The sequence below is a fragment of the Anguilla anguilla genome, chromosome 4, assembly GCF_013347855.1.
Source record: "Anguilla anguilla isolate fAngAng1 chromosome 4, fAngAng1.pri, whole genome shotgun sequence".
NCBI classification, from domain to species: Eukaryota; Metazoa; Chordata; class Actinopteri; order Anguilliformes; family Anguillidae; genus Anguilla; species Anguilla anguilla.
Genome location: NC_049204.1, coordinates 52,674,281 through 52,691,834, shown reverse-complemented (window position 1 = coordinate 52,691,834; position 17,554 = coordinate 52,674,281). Strand labels below are relative to the sequence as shown.

General features: G+C 39.9%; 1 protein-coding gene across 4 annotated transcripts in view; it reads left to right on the top strand.

Annotated features, from left to right (window-relative positions):
• ctnnd2a (catenin (cadherin-associated protein), delta 2a) overlaps positions 1–17,554 on the top strand; it is a 263,725-nt gene that overhangs the window by 107,792 nt on the left and 138,379 nt on the right. For all 4 annotated transcript variants that reach the window (XM_035416162.1, XM_035416165.1, XM_035416163.1 and 1 more), the window contains 2 exons: positions 13,797–13,831; positions 14,859–14,975. In XM_035416162.1, coding sequence (XP_035272053.1) covers positions 13,797–13,831; positions 14,859–14,975 — 152 coding nt within the window. The remainder of the gene's footprint in view (positions 1–13,796; positions 13,832–14,858; positions 14,976–17,554) is intronic.

Here is a 17,554-nt window from a genome sequence, read left to right as displayed (position 1 = left end):
GCCCTTTAGAGGAGTCAAATTTGGTACCTTCTTGCTGTGAGGCGACAGTACTATTCACTGCACCACCGTGCTACCCCTGGAAACATGAGTCTGGTCTCACACTCAAGAACAATATATTCTACTATACCCAAGCCGACACCACAAGAGACAAATATCGGATAGCCTACTGCAATATTATAATGCAATATCTCATCGAACGCAGAAACACGCAATGCTATATCACATTTCAATATTGCCGTATATTTTTTTCCTGTATAGCACAGCGGGGAGGCTAACGGGGTTCACCTTCAACTGGTGCGCGCTGCGCTTTTGTTTATTTCCGCGCGGCTGATGACAGCCTTGCCGGCAGATGAGGGGTAAGCAGGCACCTCGTTTGAAACGAGAGAGAGAGTGATGGGGACACGCATGGCAGGCTCCGCCCGCGCCGCGCGGGGGGTGGGGGGGTGGGGGGGGTGGGAAACGCGCCGGGGAGGCGACGCGCGGGGCGCGCGTGTTCCGTGCGAGCGGCCCGGGATGCTGACAGGATTAAAACACATGTCCCCCGTGGATCCTGCCAAGGAAAAGATGAAGGACGCTCAGTCACGCAGCTCCGCGGCGCAGGCCCGTGCCGTCGCGATGCAAAGTACAAAGAGAGCGGCGCCGGTGCGCTGCTTTGTAACAACCCGTTCCAAATGTCACGTGCTAGGCCGGGTGGCGTTTGGTCTCCGGCCCCCGTGGGCTTGCGTCAGACTCGGCTTACGCCGTACAGAGGGAATATATTGATGTAGACGCATATCACGCTGTGAACAAGGCGACACGTGTGACATATTTGAAAAAAAAAAGAAAAAAACCTTAATTATAGTTCTTTCATTTTTTTTGCATCTTTTTCTAAAAATGCTAACTCTGGCTCCCAAGTCATCTGACTGAATTCTGTTCATTTAAAGCAAGAAACTGTTGCTAAAAATAAGTCAGAGCAAGTAACCCGTCCTCATGACAAAACCGACTGGGAATAAAAAATTTTAGTCAACCAGAAGCAGTTTGTAAGCATGATCAGAAGAAGAGCTTTTCTGCTGTTAGCTGCGGTAGCTGTGGATAATCACAACACTGGATTCTGGACAGCTTCCCTGAAGGCTGTTTCTTACACATTTTTGTGGTTGGTATTTAATTATAGCCAGCCTAAAATCACACATTACAAGAGAGAACGACAACCACTGCGTTCGCTCAAACTGCTTGTGAAAAGACCAAATGTTCACACTTCTGGTTGTCCAGAAAATAGGAGTCGCTCGCTTTTTATAGCACCCAAGGACAAATGACATCTTAGCTTGATGAATTTGTTATATGTTGTAGCACCTGTTTTACTGTGAAGTTGAAATTGTCTCTGTTTAATGGCCATCTGTGCCCAGTTTGTTTACTGGGGTAATAACTGATTTGTTACCAACATGGTTTCAGTTAGTCTTAGAGCCTTGGTTATGGGTTTTAATAAAACAAAGTTGCCCAAGAAAGTAAATTTACAGCACTGTTGTCAATCAAGAGGCACAGCAGCTTGGCAGGCCTCCGTTCAAAGAAAGCTCGTGCATTTTGGGACAAACGGGCCTTTCGTGCACAAAGAATAGCTGCACCGCCCCCTTATCAGTTCCTGTCAATTGCAAAACCTAGTTTTCACGCAATTGTTTGGCTCCCAGTTCCATAAAAGCTAACTGAATGATATGATTGGCAGTCAGGCATCATAACACAAGCTTTCATCCCCCGATGAATAGAAACAGAAATTCTGCTTTATGTGACATTAATGATAAGTTTAAAAAAATACAAATACACATCAGATACTGTATGCAGGGTAACATTTCGGTACAAAGGTAAATTAAATTTCCAATGATTTCTTAAGCATTCAACCAAATTTAAGTTGCAAGCTTGGTTAGTTGCTTTCACTGCAGTCTTGCTCGTATTTTTGAATGAAAGTTGTTATGAAGGCTTATATCATAGACTAAAGGAGCCTGATAGGCTGTAAAATATCATTAGATGCTTAAATACGTGGTGCATGAATGCCTAATGTGGCATATCCGGAATCCCAAGGCACAGTCACATCCAATGCCAATAGCTGCTACGCTCATTTGAATTCTCCTTTTGGAAAATGTTCTATTTCCGAATACTGGTCTGAAAATGTTTAATTTCATACTAGGGTACTAGCAACACAGCCTATGATAGCACAGCACTCATTACCTTATTCTGCCTCTTCTGGTCTTATGGTTTGAAAGCCTATAAAACCTACTACAACAAGGGTGTTTTTTTTTTGTTTGTTTTTTTTTTTTTTTACCAAATGCAGTGTCTAAACTTTTTGAGTTCCAAGTTCCAATAAGTATTGATTGTAGGTGGGAATCATATTTGCAGTATGTAATGAGGTCACTGTTCCCATTTAGTTCTGACTTCCCACCTGCTTATACCAAATCATTTCTGAGAGCAGGTTCCCCTCAAGGCTATAGCCAGCACCCATGAAACAGTAAAACATCCTTGTTTGCACAAGAACATTTTGCAATTCGCGACAGGGTCAAGGATTGAATTGCAATTTGTGACTGCGGTTACGGCTTCCCAGTCTAACATAGATATACCCACGTGTCTGTAACAAGGTAAACATGCTGCAGGATTTGAATGACATCCTCCACAGCACAGCGCCGATAAAGTAATGCAGTTAATTCCCTGAGCGAGAGTCCTGGGTTCATAGCTAAGGGAATCCATTGTACTCGTGTTCTGATTCTAGAGAATGATGTCATTCTCATGCTCATGCACATGCACGCACACGCACAGGCTCATCGCTGCTGCCTGCTGTAGAAAGGATGACCCATTTATCTCTCCACATAACTTTTACATCATAACTACTAATACTTTATATGTGCATGAACAATTATCAGCATGCAGCTGTGATGCTTAGGAACCGAAGGCTCGTTATACTTTGAGATTGTGGTTTTGCTCTGTAAATACTGCAACATCAAAAAACTCATTATACTGATTTCAGTGACATAAACACATTGAACTGGTCATGCTGGGTATCATTAAAGAGAAGCAGCAATGTACTAATCATATTTGTAAAAGGCCATATTTTATTCCTTTTCCGAGGTCAAGTCACATTTAAACTTACATTTAGTTGAAATGGCGAGTGGCAATTACTATGAGGACTTCTCTCCTTTGGAAGAGAAGCTCAGAGTTCCTGTTTCCGACTTTATGACTCTCCCCTTTGTGAATCGACTCTTAAATGCCAATTTGTGGCTTGAAATGCATGGAGTTTGCAGTCTGCTTATCTTTCTACGAACGCCTTAACCTTGGGGGGTATTAAACTTGTTTCGATTGTGCTCAAGTGCTCAAGACCCATTATTGATGAAAAATTTAATTTGTTTCACGCTGCTCATTAAACCTTCACACTGACAGCTCCTAGCAATGTAAACATTGTTTTCCTGCTGTAAACACACTGGAATCGACTATAAGCTGAACTATAAACCCAGTTACTTCAGAAGTTAAGTAATGAGGACGATGCTAGATTGAATGTCTTGTAGCGGTAATCGTGGCTGAATGAAAGTGTTTTATATGATTATTATTTAAGGAAGGAATTGCAGAGGACGCTTAATGGTCGTGTTGTGGTGGTCATATAAATGGCTTAGGAACAATATATCTTTGCGGAAGAATGGTCAGGTGCTTTGCTTTATGTTGCAAGCACTTAAACACAACTCATAGCTATTCAGAAGTATCTATATTGTTTTCCACAGGAGAGACCCAATATTTTAAGCCAGTTATGTATCTCCATATTTCCTTCTAAAATGCATAGTGGTCATGAAGGGCAAGAGTGTGGTACAGGAGCAAGTGAACTTAACTTGTATTGTAACAAGAAGGCTGCAAGTTTGAACCCTAGTAAGGACACTGTCATACTCTTAAGTTGGGCACTAAACTTGAAATGTTATCCATGAGTGGATACTGTGTTAAAGGTTAGCAATATAAACTTAAACCAGGCAATTGAATTCTCTACATACAATGGGAAATGGAATGTGTCTGCACTGTGTGTTCTCTCGAAAGGTAAGCGTATTGGAAAAAGCGATAAATGATACTTTCACACAGGATGCGACTGTTCATCTGTTTGCTTGCAAACAATCTCACCCTCTCACAGACATACTATGTGGACTCATCTGTGGCTGTGTATCTGAAAACTGTCAATAGCCTTCCAGGAAAGTAGTTTAATTAATGATTGAGAGAGAAAAAAAATTACATTTTAATTCTTATCTTCACCATCAAGTCTAAAATTATGAATTAACCTTGGTGTTTTCCCTGTGATGTTGTCTTTTAAGGGCTATCATCTTGGCTATTAGTCTGAAAATAAAATGTTAAATTGAATTTTAGTTTTTTTTTTCTAAATTTAGTGAGTAATTTACTGTACTGTAGTTTTGGCTACTTGGAATCTGAATTTTATGACATTAAAGATAGTCTGTTGTATCTCCAGAGACCTAGCTTGTGGGCCCTGTTATTTCACTTTGTTTCACTGTGTGCATTAGTTGTGCCTTTGTATTACTGCTGCTGGTGTGTGACCAGTAAATTCTATTCAGTGCAGATTGCAACAGGAAACCTGCATTAGGAAAGGAACAACAATGCCTTGTATGAGGGAAGAATTGTATCTCCCTTTTCAGTCTTTGGCATTAGCCTTGTTTGACTATGAGTGTGTTGCAGGGGGATACCATTGGCCTCATTCTGCTCGTAGAGTAAAGTTGTGGACTAAGGTTTTAAGCTGGCCAGTGCTCCTTGAGTTAACGCTGCATTGGCGTCTCTCACATATATGCCAATCCCAGTTCTCATGTTGCTGCCTACTTCGCTTCTACTTGATTATTCCTGATGACTTTCCATCCAGTGCTCGTTAATGAACTCTGAGAATGTGACTCAGAAACCCCATGTCCTTGTACCTGGATCTGAGCGAGTGCTTTCTTGGTTTCTGTTTTATATTTGAGAGCTTCTGTGTGTGACCGGTGTTAAGTATGGCCCTGAGACATCTTTAGGGCTAGCGGTATAATATTTTAGGCTTTGAAATCAAAGCTGCAGTTTTGCAGAGGTGCTTTAACTTATTCATCATGCTTTCCAGTTGTTTCGTGTTCTTATGGCAAGCTGAAAAAAAAAAAAAGAAAGCTGAAGATGCTATTGAAATCAGTTGTCCCATTTAATTGTATTATCTGTGGAATTCATCATCTAGAATTTCTAATCAGCTTTGAGTTGAGTATGCTTCATTACCTATTCATATTAGAGCTGCAGATATATATTACAATAGAACATTCCAGAGATATCAGTCACTTGGACTTTTTAGCATTTTAATGCTAAGGCCTCTTTCCTGCATTGCAAATTAAGCCTTTAAGTATTGGTGTGATTCCTCAGGCAGTAAATGACAAGTTTGGAGTTTGTATGTATCTGCAGTTAGATTGCACATATGCGGCTGGGTTTTATTGTACGCTATTTTATGAAGCCAGAGCCTTGCGTGCTCTGCTTTTCACACCAGCTGAGTCATTGCAAACGAGTGTTAATTTGCCTGATGGCCTGCTGTCTAAAATCTGTCCTGTTATTTTAAGGAAACATGGTACCCCATCTCACTTCGGCAGAAGGAGGGAGGGGACTTCAGCGTACGTAGTGTCATGGTCTGGGTAACTGCCAAGCCATCCATCCCCGGCCAGCACTCGGGGACTGCCCTCAATTGGTGCTTACAACTCCTCCTGGGACTCATTAAAGCTGGTGCTGTAGGGAAGAGGGCAGCAGTGCTGTAGGTCTGCACATGACCGCGCAGTACGAGCACAATGGAGCCACAAGACGAGACCTCATGCAAATGGCTTTCGGCTCAGTGCAGCATGAAATACTTTTCATTTTCTGCTAATGCCATTCTGATCTGTGGGGTATTTGTGTCTCCGCGTGGAGTATGCAGCTTTGCTGCTGTGCAGTAGGGCTGGGCCAGTGCTACTTTCCACACCTTTGTTTGGGATGTGACACGGAATCCCCCTGCCATGTAAAAAACATACTGAAATAAACTAACAATAATAATAATAAATTAACATAAATGAGTGTTTCTGCACAAAAAGGTAATGAAGACAGGCAAAGAGCTCTCGATGGAAAGTGTGGTATCCAGAAGGGTCTATATCATTGTTTGTGTCCCTGAAATTTTCATTTGATGGTGTGGAATGGAGAGGCGGCCACGTCAGCACACATGCAGAGATGGTGATCAGAGAGGTGGGCGGCGGGGGCTCCGTCAGCATCTTCAGTCAGGATTACCCAAAAGCTACAAATAAGTCCAAAAATCTGGGGATTATGAAGGCATCATCCATGCATATACATGCATGCATGTGTGTGTGTGTGTGTGTGGGGGGGGGGGGGGGGGGGGGATTCTTGTGTTTGCATTCTGTGTGCTGCGTCCAAATGGGACCGGCGGTGCTCTGTATTGACAGCACAGGGCTAGATGCAATAGGTGGATGAAGATGGTGGGCGGGGCCTGATGCACAGGGAGGTTCTCCATCTTCTACAGAGCACTGCTCTGTAGGGCTCCTGCTGGGTGGAAGCCCATTAGCACACTGTTCTCCCTTTCATTTCAAGTATACCAATGAATAATTTCTCTTCTCAGTTTGACTGTGGCAGGCAGCCGCCGCGCGTGCTGTTTGTCGTCTTTCCCCGTTTTAGTAAAAATGGGAATTTTTCAGTCCAGTTTTCTTTATCTTTATACAAAAAAATAAATCTGAAAAATGTTGCTTTGTAATGTCAGAATGTGTGTGAAAGACAATGCTAGCAGTGAAAGCACATTTATTTGATGGGCCAGTGGCTCTGTCTCTGGGGGAAAAAAATGCTGTTTATTTTATTTGTTTCCAATACTGGTGTCCTGTGTTCAAAGAATGTGATTCAAATAAACGTGTATTATCTTCGTATTCCAGTAAACCATATTTCCCCCTTACACTCCTGATACTGTTATATATCCGTCTGTAAATGTTGTATGGAAGGTTTGTCATTTCTCAGATGTCCATGTGTATTATTCATTAGGGCCAATGAAACTGAATGGTATTGCATTACTTCAAGGCCCGTGCATGTATTTAATAAGTCTACTGCAGAAGAGTGTGTAATTCGAGTTTTCATTATTTTCCTACAAAGACTTCATGATATTTTGACAGGTTCTCTGGTCCCATTTAAATTATGTGCAGGACTAGGGTCACGGGTTGACATTTATCACAACATCATGCTGTTGCATTTCAACTACATTATTATATCATTTAAACCCGGGAAAAATCAAAACTATCAATGAGGTAATGAATCCGAAGCCAATGTGAGACTAATAAAGCGGAGAGGCCAATCGGGGCCTGTCATATAGATTTAGAGACCTTGATCTCAGCGAATCCATAGGGTGTCCGGGTCAGTAAACATTATTTAAACATGTGTAGAATGAAATGGTGACAGACACTGAGCTCCCCGTAGGTCTCAGAACCGCGGTCTTTAAACTGTAAATGTGAGGAAGCGTTGTGTCTTTATCTTACTCCCTTTTAAAATCAAACTAGAATTTTGTACAGTTACACACTGCTGTGGGCATTTGTACCAATCAATTACTTTTTTCTTGTGTTTGTTGTTTTTTTTTTTTGTTTTTTTTTGATACCCGCAACTTATTATCCTGCATTAATCTATGGTCTCCCTGTCCAAATTGTAGTTGTGCTCTCTGCTTTCCATTTGTGTGCTTTTACATTAAGGTTGTTGCGGGGGCTCTATAAGGTTAAATATTCTTGTAGAATACTGCACATTTTATGAGAGGTTTGACCCCACTTCACACTACATGGGCAGAGGATCTAATGAAAAATGTAGGAACATGTATATTTTACTGTAGAAATGACAGTGATATGGTGCCGTGAAAAAGTCTTTGTCCCCTTCCTGATTTCCTTTATTATTCCTTTATTATAATTTGTCACACTGAATGGTTTCATCTTTAAACAACACATAATTAAAAACTGTAATTAGAGTGCACAAAACACATTTTTAAAAATTTATATTTCATTTATTTAATGAAAAAAATATACCCACATCAGCCATGTGAAAAAGTAATTGCTGAGTTATCAACCAGTTAACCGAATTGATTTGATAATTAGATTCAGCTAATTGAACACAACCATGCTTGATTGCAGCCAGCCCTGTTGAATCAAAATCTCACTCAAATTGAACCTTATCATCAGAGCGCAGTAGTCACCACAAAGCTTCTACAAGCACATGACATGATCATTGGAAATTCCAGAAAAGATTAGAAGAAAAGAGTTGAAGTATAGCTGTCTGGAAAGGGTTACAAAACCATTTCTAAGGCTTGGGGACTCCACCAAACCACAGTGAGAGAAATGGAGAACAGAGGTGAATATTCCCAGGAGTAGCCGGCCTGCAAAAATGTATCCAAGTGTGCAGCGACAACTCATCCAGGAAGTCACAAAAGATCCCAGAAGAACATCCAAATAACTGAAAACCTCTCTAGCCTCAGCTCGGATCAGGGTTCATGACTCCACAATAAGAAAAATGGGATTCATGTGAGGGTAGTAAGAAAGAAAACATTGCTAACCAAGAGAAACATCAATGCTCATCTCACATTTGCAAAAAAAAAAAAATCTAGATGATTCTTAAGCCTTTTGGGAAAATGTTCTATGGATAGATAGAGTCAAGTGGAACTTTTTGGGTGACATGGGTCCATTTATATCTGGTGTAAAGGAAATACAGCATTTCAAAATAAGAACATCATACCAACAGTCAAACATGGAGTTGGTAGTGTGATGGTATGGGGATACTTTGCTGCCTCAGAACCTAGAAAACTTGTCATTGAAGGAACCATGAATTATGCTCTGTACCAGCAAATGTCTGCTCATGTCCGCCTGTGAACTGAGGCTGAAGTGTAATTGGATTAAGCAGCAAGACAATGATCCAAAACACAAAAGCAAGTCCACCTCTGAATGACTGAAAAAAGAAAAAAATTAAAGTTTTGGAATGACCTAGTTAAAGTCCTGGCTTGAACCCAATAGGGATGCTGTGTCAGGACCTGAAACAAGCAGTCCATGCTTGAAAATCTACTGGTTTGTTTGAATTAAAGCAATTCTGTAAAACCGTGTGGGCTAAAATTCCTCCACAGCAATGCGAAAGACTGATATCAAATTATAGCTAAAGCTGATGCAACCAGTTATTCATTTTAAGGGGGGGGGGGGGGGGGGGTTACTTTTTCACTTTTTCACAGGAACTAAATTAAATAATTTAAAAGTTTGTTTTACTCAGGTTCCCTTTGTCTAATATTGCATTTTGTCTAAGGATCTGAAACCATTCAGGATGCCAAATATGTTGTAATCGAGGAAATCAGGAACGGGTAACTACTTTTTCACGGCATGTATATCATGTATAAAGTGGTCTAAAATGTGATTTTCCCACAAACACAATTTACCAAATGATGGTAGGGACACACACATTTACAAAACTATGATCGTAACGTTACTACTGTATATGTCAGTTCACAAATTAATTAATCCAAGTAGTATGTAAATTGCATGTAGGTTGCAGTTCAAACTCAGTGTTGATAAAAGTGGGTAATTAAGATTCAACTCATGAATAAAACATTTGACACCCGAGGGGAGTGACAGTCCAGTTTGATTTTCCAAATAAATCATGTTCCCAACTTTGGGTCCAGGCCAAATTGCAATCATTCAGTTGATTGCTCTAGACACCTTGCAAAAATAGCGGATAAAGTAATTTCAGGTTGCTTGCTTCTTGAATGTGAACAAGCAACCTTTTGACAGAGTCCTACAGGAGCAACATGATTCTGAGTTTCTATTTAATAAACATGAGAGCAGTCATACTATGCTGCACAGGCACGTTAGATACTTCCTGCAGCCACAAAAATGCCTGCAGGCATGTCTTTGGGGACCAGTGTCGTATAGGATACAGAAAATGACTGATACAGTTAAAATACAGTCTAGTGTAAGTCAAATACATGAAGAGGCTAAATCTATGACAGTATAAATGCTCTGTAGAATAAATTAATCTCAGTTGCATGGGGTTTTAGTTTCAGGGAAGTGCAGCAAAGTGGTCTGCCACTGGTCAGTGTTCCTTTTGGCACATAGAGCTTTTATCATTTTTTTTTTTATGAATGATAAAATTATTAAATGAAGTTATGAATGCACTTTGCAAATTCAAATCCAGTATAATCCAACAAGAAAAAGAATGAGACTGTAGCCATGGTATATTATAGTTTTAAACCTCTGTACTCGGTGTAAATTTGTAGTGCAGTGCACTCTGTGGTGACATAGTAAAGCAAATGGCTCAGTTATGTTCTCGGTAATCTCTCAAAGGTCACATTATTGGGTATTTCGCTTTGACAGGTAGCTTTTGCAGTGTCAGGCACCCATTGTTCCTGACATTAGAGCTGGCAATGCCTTAAAATATTACGTCGGGTCATTGCTGTAACTGCCGGCTGGAAACTGCTTGTTCCAGGTTTCTTTAGGGAAGTGTTTTCAAAGCTAATCTGTTCATTCCCACAGTATGAAGTGACAGAGTTTTGAGACAAAGCCATGGGAACTCTATACGCTGGCTCTCTGCTTTTCCGCTGTGTAGGGGTCACCATTTTCAGTCAATACTCCCGCACTGTCGTCTCTCACCTCTTCTGGTGCAGTACTTTCCAACTCCATTGACTGTGCATAAAATGGCAAATTAACAGGACATGCTCTGCATTTAAGATAAGCCCTTTCTAATGAGCTACTCCGGAGAAAAGTCCTGCAAAGTTAATTTTGCCAAAGGCATGAGTGACAGCATTTGTTCTCTAGTCTGTACCTCAAAATGAGTTATCCAGGATGCACTGAAGCAGTCTGTTATTGGCAAGTTCACTGGCAGGAAAAAAGTCATTAGGCATTGTGACCATGAATGACTTGGCCATAGTTTCTATTTCAGAGTCATTAGAGTCTTAGTTACATTTGTGTGGGGATTTTGAAGCGGTTTTCTGAATTCGATTTTATTTTGCAGGGTAAATAATTGTATAAAAATAATAATACATATAAATAAAAATAGATGTAAATATTTTGCCGAATAGCTAAACTATTTGGACCTCATTGCTTCACACACACAATCCAATCCAATGCTTCCTTAATTACGAAATGTAGGCTTCAGCTAATGTTTTTTATTTTTTATTTTGTTATATTCCCATTTGAAGTGAATTCTGTCATTTATGTTTTGTGTCACATAAAAGTATAAGCTCAAGAAATGTTTCAGTGGAAAGCACTGTTTTATAATGTAGTGTTTGTGTTCAATTGAATTCAACAATAGCAATAAAAAAAATGTTTCCCATACTTTGATGTTTGAATGAATTAAATTGTTTTTGTTCATGACCAATCATTTACTATATAAGGCACTCTACAATGGTGTTGTCAGGACAAATCAGGCATTAGAGAAAAAAATAAATAAATCCTAAAGGTGCATATGGAAAGTTAAGTTAAGGAGAGGAAAACTGATTAAAGGGACATTTCCAACATGTAGAAGTTTTTGTCCAGAATATTGCCCTAGCCAGACACAGGCATGAATTATTGTATTATGGTCTTTTACTTGCTATGCCATGTGTGTTCACGCTCATTTCATAAATTCCTTTGTAGCTTCGCTGCAGCATACTGCGTACATGGAAAGCAAGAAGCCAAAACCAGCAGTTTTGATTTGGGCAAGTTCCCAGGAAAATATGTATTTGTGGTTGCATAATTGAGCATACTCATTATGTAGTAGAAGAAATAGCTGGAAATCTGCTGATGACATCCAAATTTACTGTAGATTATCCTCAGTTGTTTGTGTGTACGAAGCATTAAGATAATCTATTTTGCAAACAAAGAGCCCGTTCTCCCCTTTCCCAGACTTTAGCCGTGGCCAATATAACAGCTCGATGTCTCTTACATAGCTTCTATCGGGAGAATTAAATGAAGATGCCTTCTCCGTCTCTATAGACTGTAATCCCAGTTCCAGAAAAGGATTTCCACTGTACATGTTGATAGGCACTATACATTCAAGTGGTGTTCTCCTGAGGTTGCTCTATGCTGCTGGCACTGGGCTCCAATGCAGATACAGTGAGGGAAGTACAGGGGATCTTTTCTGCTTCATCTGTGACCTTGTTGATGCCTGACACTCAGGACTGACCTGAAAGTGCAGGGATTTTTCTCTTCATCTCTCACTCTTTTTTTATTGCTCACATCTCAGTCCTTGAAAGAAGCAGTGGGCTGTAAATATCTGCTGTCACTCCAATGTCACTCATGTCATTCCATTGTCCCCCTCCCCCTCCTATTCTTCCCCTGACTGGAGTTTTAATCGGCGCTGGGTGAAAAGTTAATAAATAAATAATAATCGCCTGACAACTGAGCGCGTGGATGTGCACGGCGGAGGAAAGGCAGGCCCGTGCGTGACTGCCGTGCTTTGGGCGCGCCAAGCCGCCTACTCGCGTGACCGTAACGCTCCCCCTGGCCGCGCCGTCCGCCGCTGCGGGGAGAGCACCGAGCCACATTAGCATGCGCCGTTTTGTTTACTCCCGCTATTTGTCACCCCGGAGTAAAGAGAGACGGACTTATAATGCGAATCTCTGCGTTCCCCGTGGAGGGAAAATCAATGGGTTGATTCAGGGGCCACCATTCGGCCAAGGGTGGTGTTGGACCATTTAGGCTCCTGATAGCATATGGTGCTTCAGCGGTGCACTGCCAGACAATGGCACTGTTGCATTGATCATAAATATGCTAATTCCATATTCCATTCTAGTGTCATTTCCATTTTGATTTCTACTTGTTATTTTTGTTTCTGGATGTGAGTTCCCTTTTTGTGGCCATCCTGCAGAGTTTGCTCAGTTTTAACCAGCTGCTTTCTGACCTGCCTCCCTTTCTATTCATGACCAGCCTCACATCTTCTTACAACACATTTCAACAAGTAGAATTGCTTTATCTTTATTTACAGAATAGATGTGTACCTCTTTCTGCACTCGATTTGACGGTAAAAATTGTTTTTGTTTTGTCTTATCATGTATTGGGCTGGGCTTTCCTAATAAACAATTCCAGGGTCTACCCCAGGGTCAAATAAATATACTTCAGGTTCATCAGTCGTAGAATGGTGCCATTGCATCTTTCCCTGTCACTCAGAATTGTGGTGTTTGTGGGATTGTAGGATTGGGGCAGGGTAGGAATTAAATCGTTTCCCAGGGGAATGCTCTCTGACACAAAGGGCCACCCAGCCACCGTATGGCTTCCATTATATCCAGCAGGAAATATGTCTAATCCTCTGGCTGGCTTACAGTGAATTCATTTATTCAAGTTACTGTGCCATTGAGGTGCTATCACTACTTTGAAAGCATTTTGGAACCATTTACCCTGCTACTTTGGCAGTACATATTCAGTGAGTACAGTTCTTTAGGTGGGTTTCAAGGGGTTATTTGTTGATACATTTCTTCCCTCTGGTGAACCCCAAGACAAGGGGAGAACTTGACCTCATGTTTATATATCCTCCAAATACCCTTATGGTCTTGAGCATTACAGTTATTTGAGTGTCGCCACCGTGTATGAAGTCAGGCTGACCTGGACCGAACACGAAGAGATTAGTATTGAGGTCATTAAGTTACCTGTTCAGTAGTCCTAATGCCCTTACTAATGATGATGGTGATGATGTTGAGGATGATGATGATGATGATGAGGACAATGACAATTATGATGATGGTTATGAGGATGATGATGGTAATGGAGGTGTCTGTATTGGACATGGGAATTTGCCTTGTCTGTACAAGGATTTACACGATTCTTTTCATTTGTTTCTTGCAGTTCAGCAGATGAGCAGTTTCGCTGGAATACCCAAGGTATTTACTTTTTCTGTCCTTCTCAAAATTCTGGCACTGTGCGTGACTTAATGTCATGTTCTTTTATAAAAAGTGAATATGCAGAGCCCAAAAAATGTTGTGCACACTCTCCCTTGCTTTTTGGTAGAGATTTACATTATTAAGGCCTGGATTCAATAATCATTTGTCCTTAACTTTGACCTTAACTCAGTTTCATGTGTGGCTTTATTTCACCTGCTCTGAGTGGGGACTGAAAAATTAACATGCCAAACTGTGTTCACTAGGAAAAATGCAATGGCACGTGCACACACACACACACACACACACACACACACACAAACACACCTCCAATTACCACAGGACAAGTTCAGGAAAATTGTTGATTGAATATAAACTGCTGTGACATTTTTTTTTAATTTATTAGTCCACAGACTAGCTTAACTTTTATATTACTTTACTACATCACTATTGTATTATTGTCCTGACAATGAACATACTAACAATACTGGCTATAATGTATATCCACCACAGTGAAGATACATTTGTGAGCTAAAACTTCAGAAAGTTTTGCCTGTCTTGAATTTTACCCATATGGATAAATTGGAGGGAGAAACATCTGAGGATTTGCTTTTCCAAAGCAAGTGTGGCAAGCCCTCATGAGCTAAAGGATCACAAGGAACACACATCAACCAGATACGTGTCCGTTTTGGGATACACTTTCCCTTGGCTTTCTGTGTCAGTGGGTTACACATTCCCAGATTAACCAGAATCAAAGCCCAAGCGCGCTGCATTGCATTTATAGCTGTGCAGTGGAGAGATTAATCCATTGTTTTAAACCACGATTACCCCATGGCAACATGCCAGGGAGATGCCAGTAATTGAGATGAAGCAGAGCAACTTTATTTCTAGGATGGCAATTGCTAAAAGAGAAACCTCCTCCCTGGCTCTTTGTTCACCTGAGAACCACATGCCACAGTGCAGCGTATGTGGGTTGCCCATTGGGAGTAGGGCTGTTAATCTTCCTCGTACTCTTCTGTTGGTTTCACAGACGGACAAAAGGATATTGAGGAGGAGCTGACTACTGGCCTAGAGCTTGTGGACTCCTGCATCAGGTCTCTTCAAGAGTCTGGCATACTTGACCCTCAAGAATTCTCAACAAGTGAAAGTAAGGACCTCTCTTATCACCAGTTGAGATTTTCCTTTTGCTTTACTGCTGATTTATTTAGTTCTTCATGCATGTACCATTATTGTAAGGTATACCTTTCTGCTGATGCCAATGATGTTAATCGTGTAGTATATAAACGAATTAGAATGAAACAAATAGAGTCTATGTGTTAATAATTCTCAACAAAAAATATTTTCAGCATGCTAAGTTATTCACACATACAAAGCACTGTTTATAATTCATCAATTAAAAGTTACAAAATCTAGGCCTGCCATTGAAAGTATTGATACCAGAATGAGGAAGGATTGAATGACCGCATTCTCTTCAGATGGTAAAATGAATAAAAACAGGGCCAAGTTACATTAATTAGTTTAGGAAACATTGGGTTTGAAATAGCATTGTTTTGGAATAGAGGTTGTTTAATTTATGAGATAACCACAGGTTTTTTAAAAACGTGTTCTATTGGCTGAAATAGCATCCCATGTGCACTTCCTTATATGCCCTTTTTTGCCTGTGTATCTGAGTATCCTGCAATTGGCTACTTTGATCAAACTATTTCGTTCAGGTGTTGTTATTATCCTTTTGAAGATGTAGTTAAATGTTGAATGGGAAGAATTATTGATTTGTTATGATAAATTCGGCAGGAAAAAAGAGAAAACACAAAATATTTTGGGGCTTTATTGTGTGGACATGTGAAGTTGTATCTGAATTTTGTGTGTTGACCTGAGGTCAGAAGATACAGAGTCAATGTTCTTAACTTATCAGACCTGCGTTCTGTAGTCGTTCCAATGATGTTTGGTACCATATGCACTTTTTGTACATAGCTTTGGATAAAAGCGCCTGCCAAATAAATGTAATGTAATGTAATGGATGTACAGAAGTTAATGTTCTTAAGGGCTGAGAGTCTGTGGTCATTGTGGCTGTTTCTGTAGAAAACCCTGAAAAGTGCCAAACTGTCAATGCTGTATAGGTATGTGCCATATGCCCCACCAAGACAAAAATAATATTTTAATTATTAATTAAAAATTTTCTTTTCTCCATCTCATTTTCACATAACATACTGATTTATCTGTAATTGAGATAGAAATAAAATAGTTTGAAGTTGTATATGTAGCTGCTTGTTTCTTTAAATTCCCCCTAATAAGTATGAACTAGAAAAAGGGAAAATGAAACACACTCATAGATCAAGGAATAGGAATACATCTATATTTTAACACTGAATATTTGTATTCTTCTTAGTTTTTTGTGATGTAATTGCACTTAATGGTGACTAGAAATGTAGTATCCTAAACAAAAACTTGAGAGCTACGGGGCATATGTTTTGTGATTACTTTTAAACCAGAATTCAGTGGCATTCATGAATATTGATATATCCAATGTACTTTCAAAGTTAAAAAAAAAACATGTTGGTATGTGGAATGATTGCAATTATTGTTTTCTGAGGAACAATACCAACTGCACCACGGCACATTCAGCATTTGTGAAGGTTCTGTTTTTTTAATTGTGATTAGCAAAATAATTACACCCCATAGTATGAGGATTGTGGATGGACTCCCAAATAGTATTGACATGCCAAAGAGATTAATATGCAGCCTGTTGAAAGTATGGAGGTGATCAGAAAGACTTCATAAGTATACAGAATATCAATCATTTCATAAGCCTCTGTATTGATGTAAGTTCTTTGTAATACATAAATTAAGCTGAAGGACTCCTTAGTTTTGTTTTTTGTAGTTCAAGGTATGCATCACCAGTAAAGTTTGTTTGACTGACCCAAAAGTTTTCTGCTTATCTTCTTTACCTCTTATCCTTCCATTCTTCTTTTGGTTATTCATCCGTTCATCCAGCAGACATGGATCTGCATCAATTTCTATTTCTATTCCAGCAATGATATTCAGTTCAGTGGGAAAATGTCTATAACAGCATTCAAGATGCACAGCCCATTCAATATAAAGCACATCACAAATATTAGTGAATACTTTAGGATAGTATACAGTAAAAAACAGTTATTTTATATTTTTGTGTTTTGCTGAATCTATTATCCAGAGAAGCATAAAAAGGGGGCATTTGCATAATACAAAAATGTTACTTGCATAAAGCATGTAGGAATTGTTTTAACAAAGGTACATAATTTAGGAATCCATATGGGAATGCTTACAGTTGTGGTAGGTAGCTTGGTTATGCTGCATTCATCAACATCATTGTAAATATAGCTGCAGAATGAAATATTTAACTCCACTGAGACGCAATACAGGTCACAGACCTAAGCACCACAAAATGAAACCAGCACCTCACCATATTTAATGCATGAACGACCGGTCTCTGGTACAGCTATGCCAGGATTATGTCTCTTAAGTGCAGGCTTAGTTAAACTCAATGCTAACACAACGTGCCATAAATGGTTGCTAAAGTGTTTTCATCCCTTTCTTGGAAGCATATGTAATGACGCGTACCTCAAAATCATTAATAATTCATGTGATGTTTTACCCATAAACATATATCAATGTTCATATCTAGTGCTGATCAGAGTGTTTGTTTCTGGATTACAGTATGACAGTGCGACTTCTATAAATCATCATGCG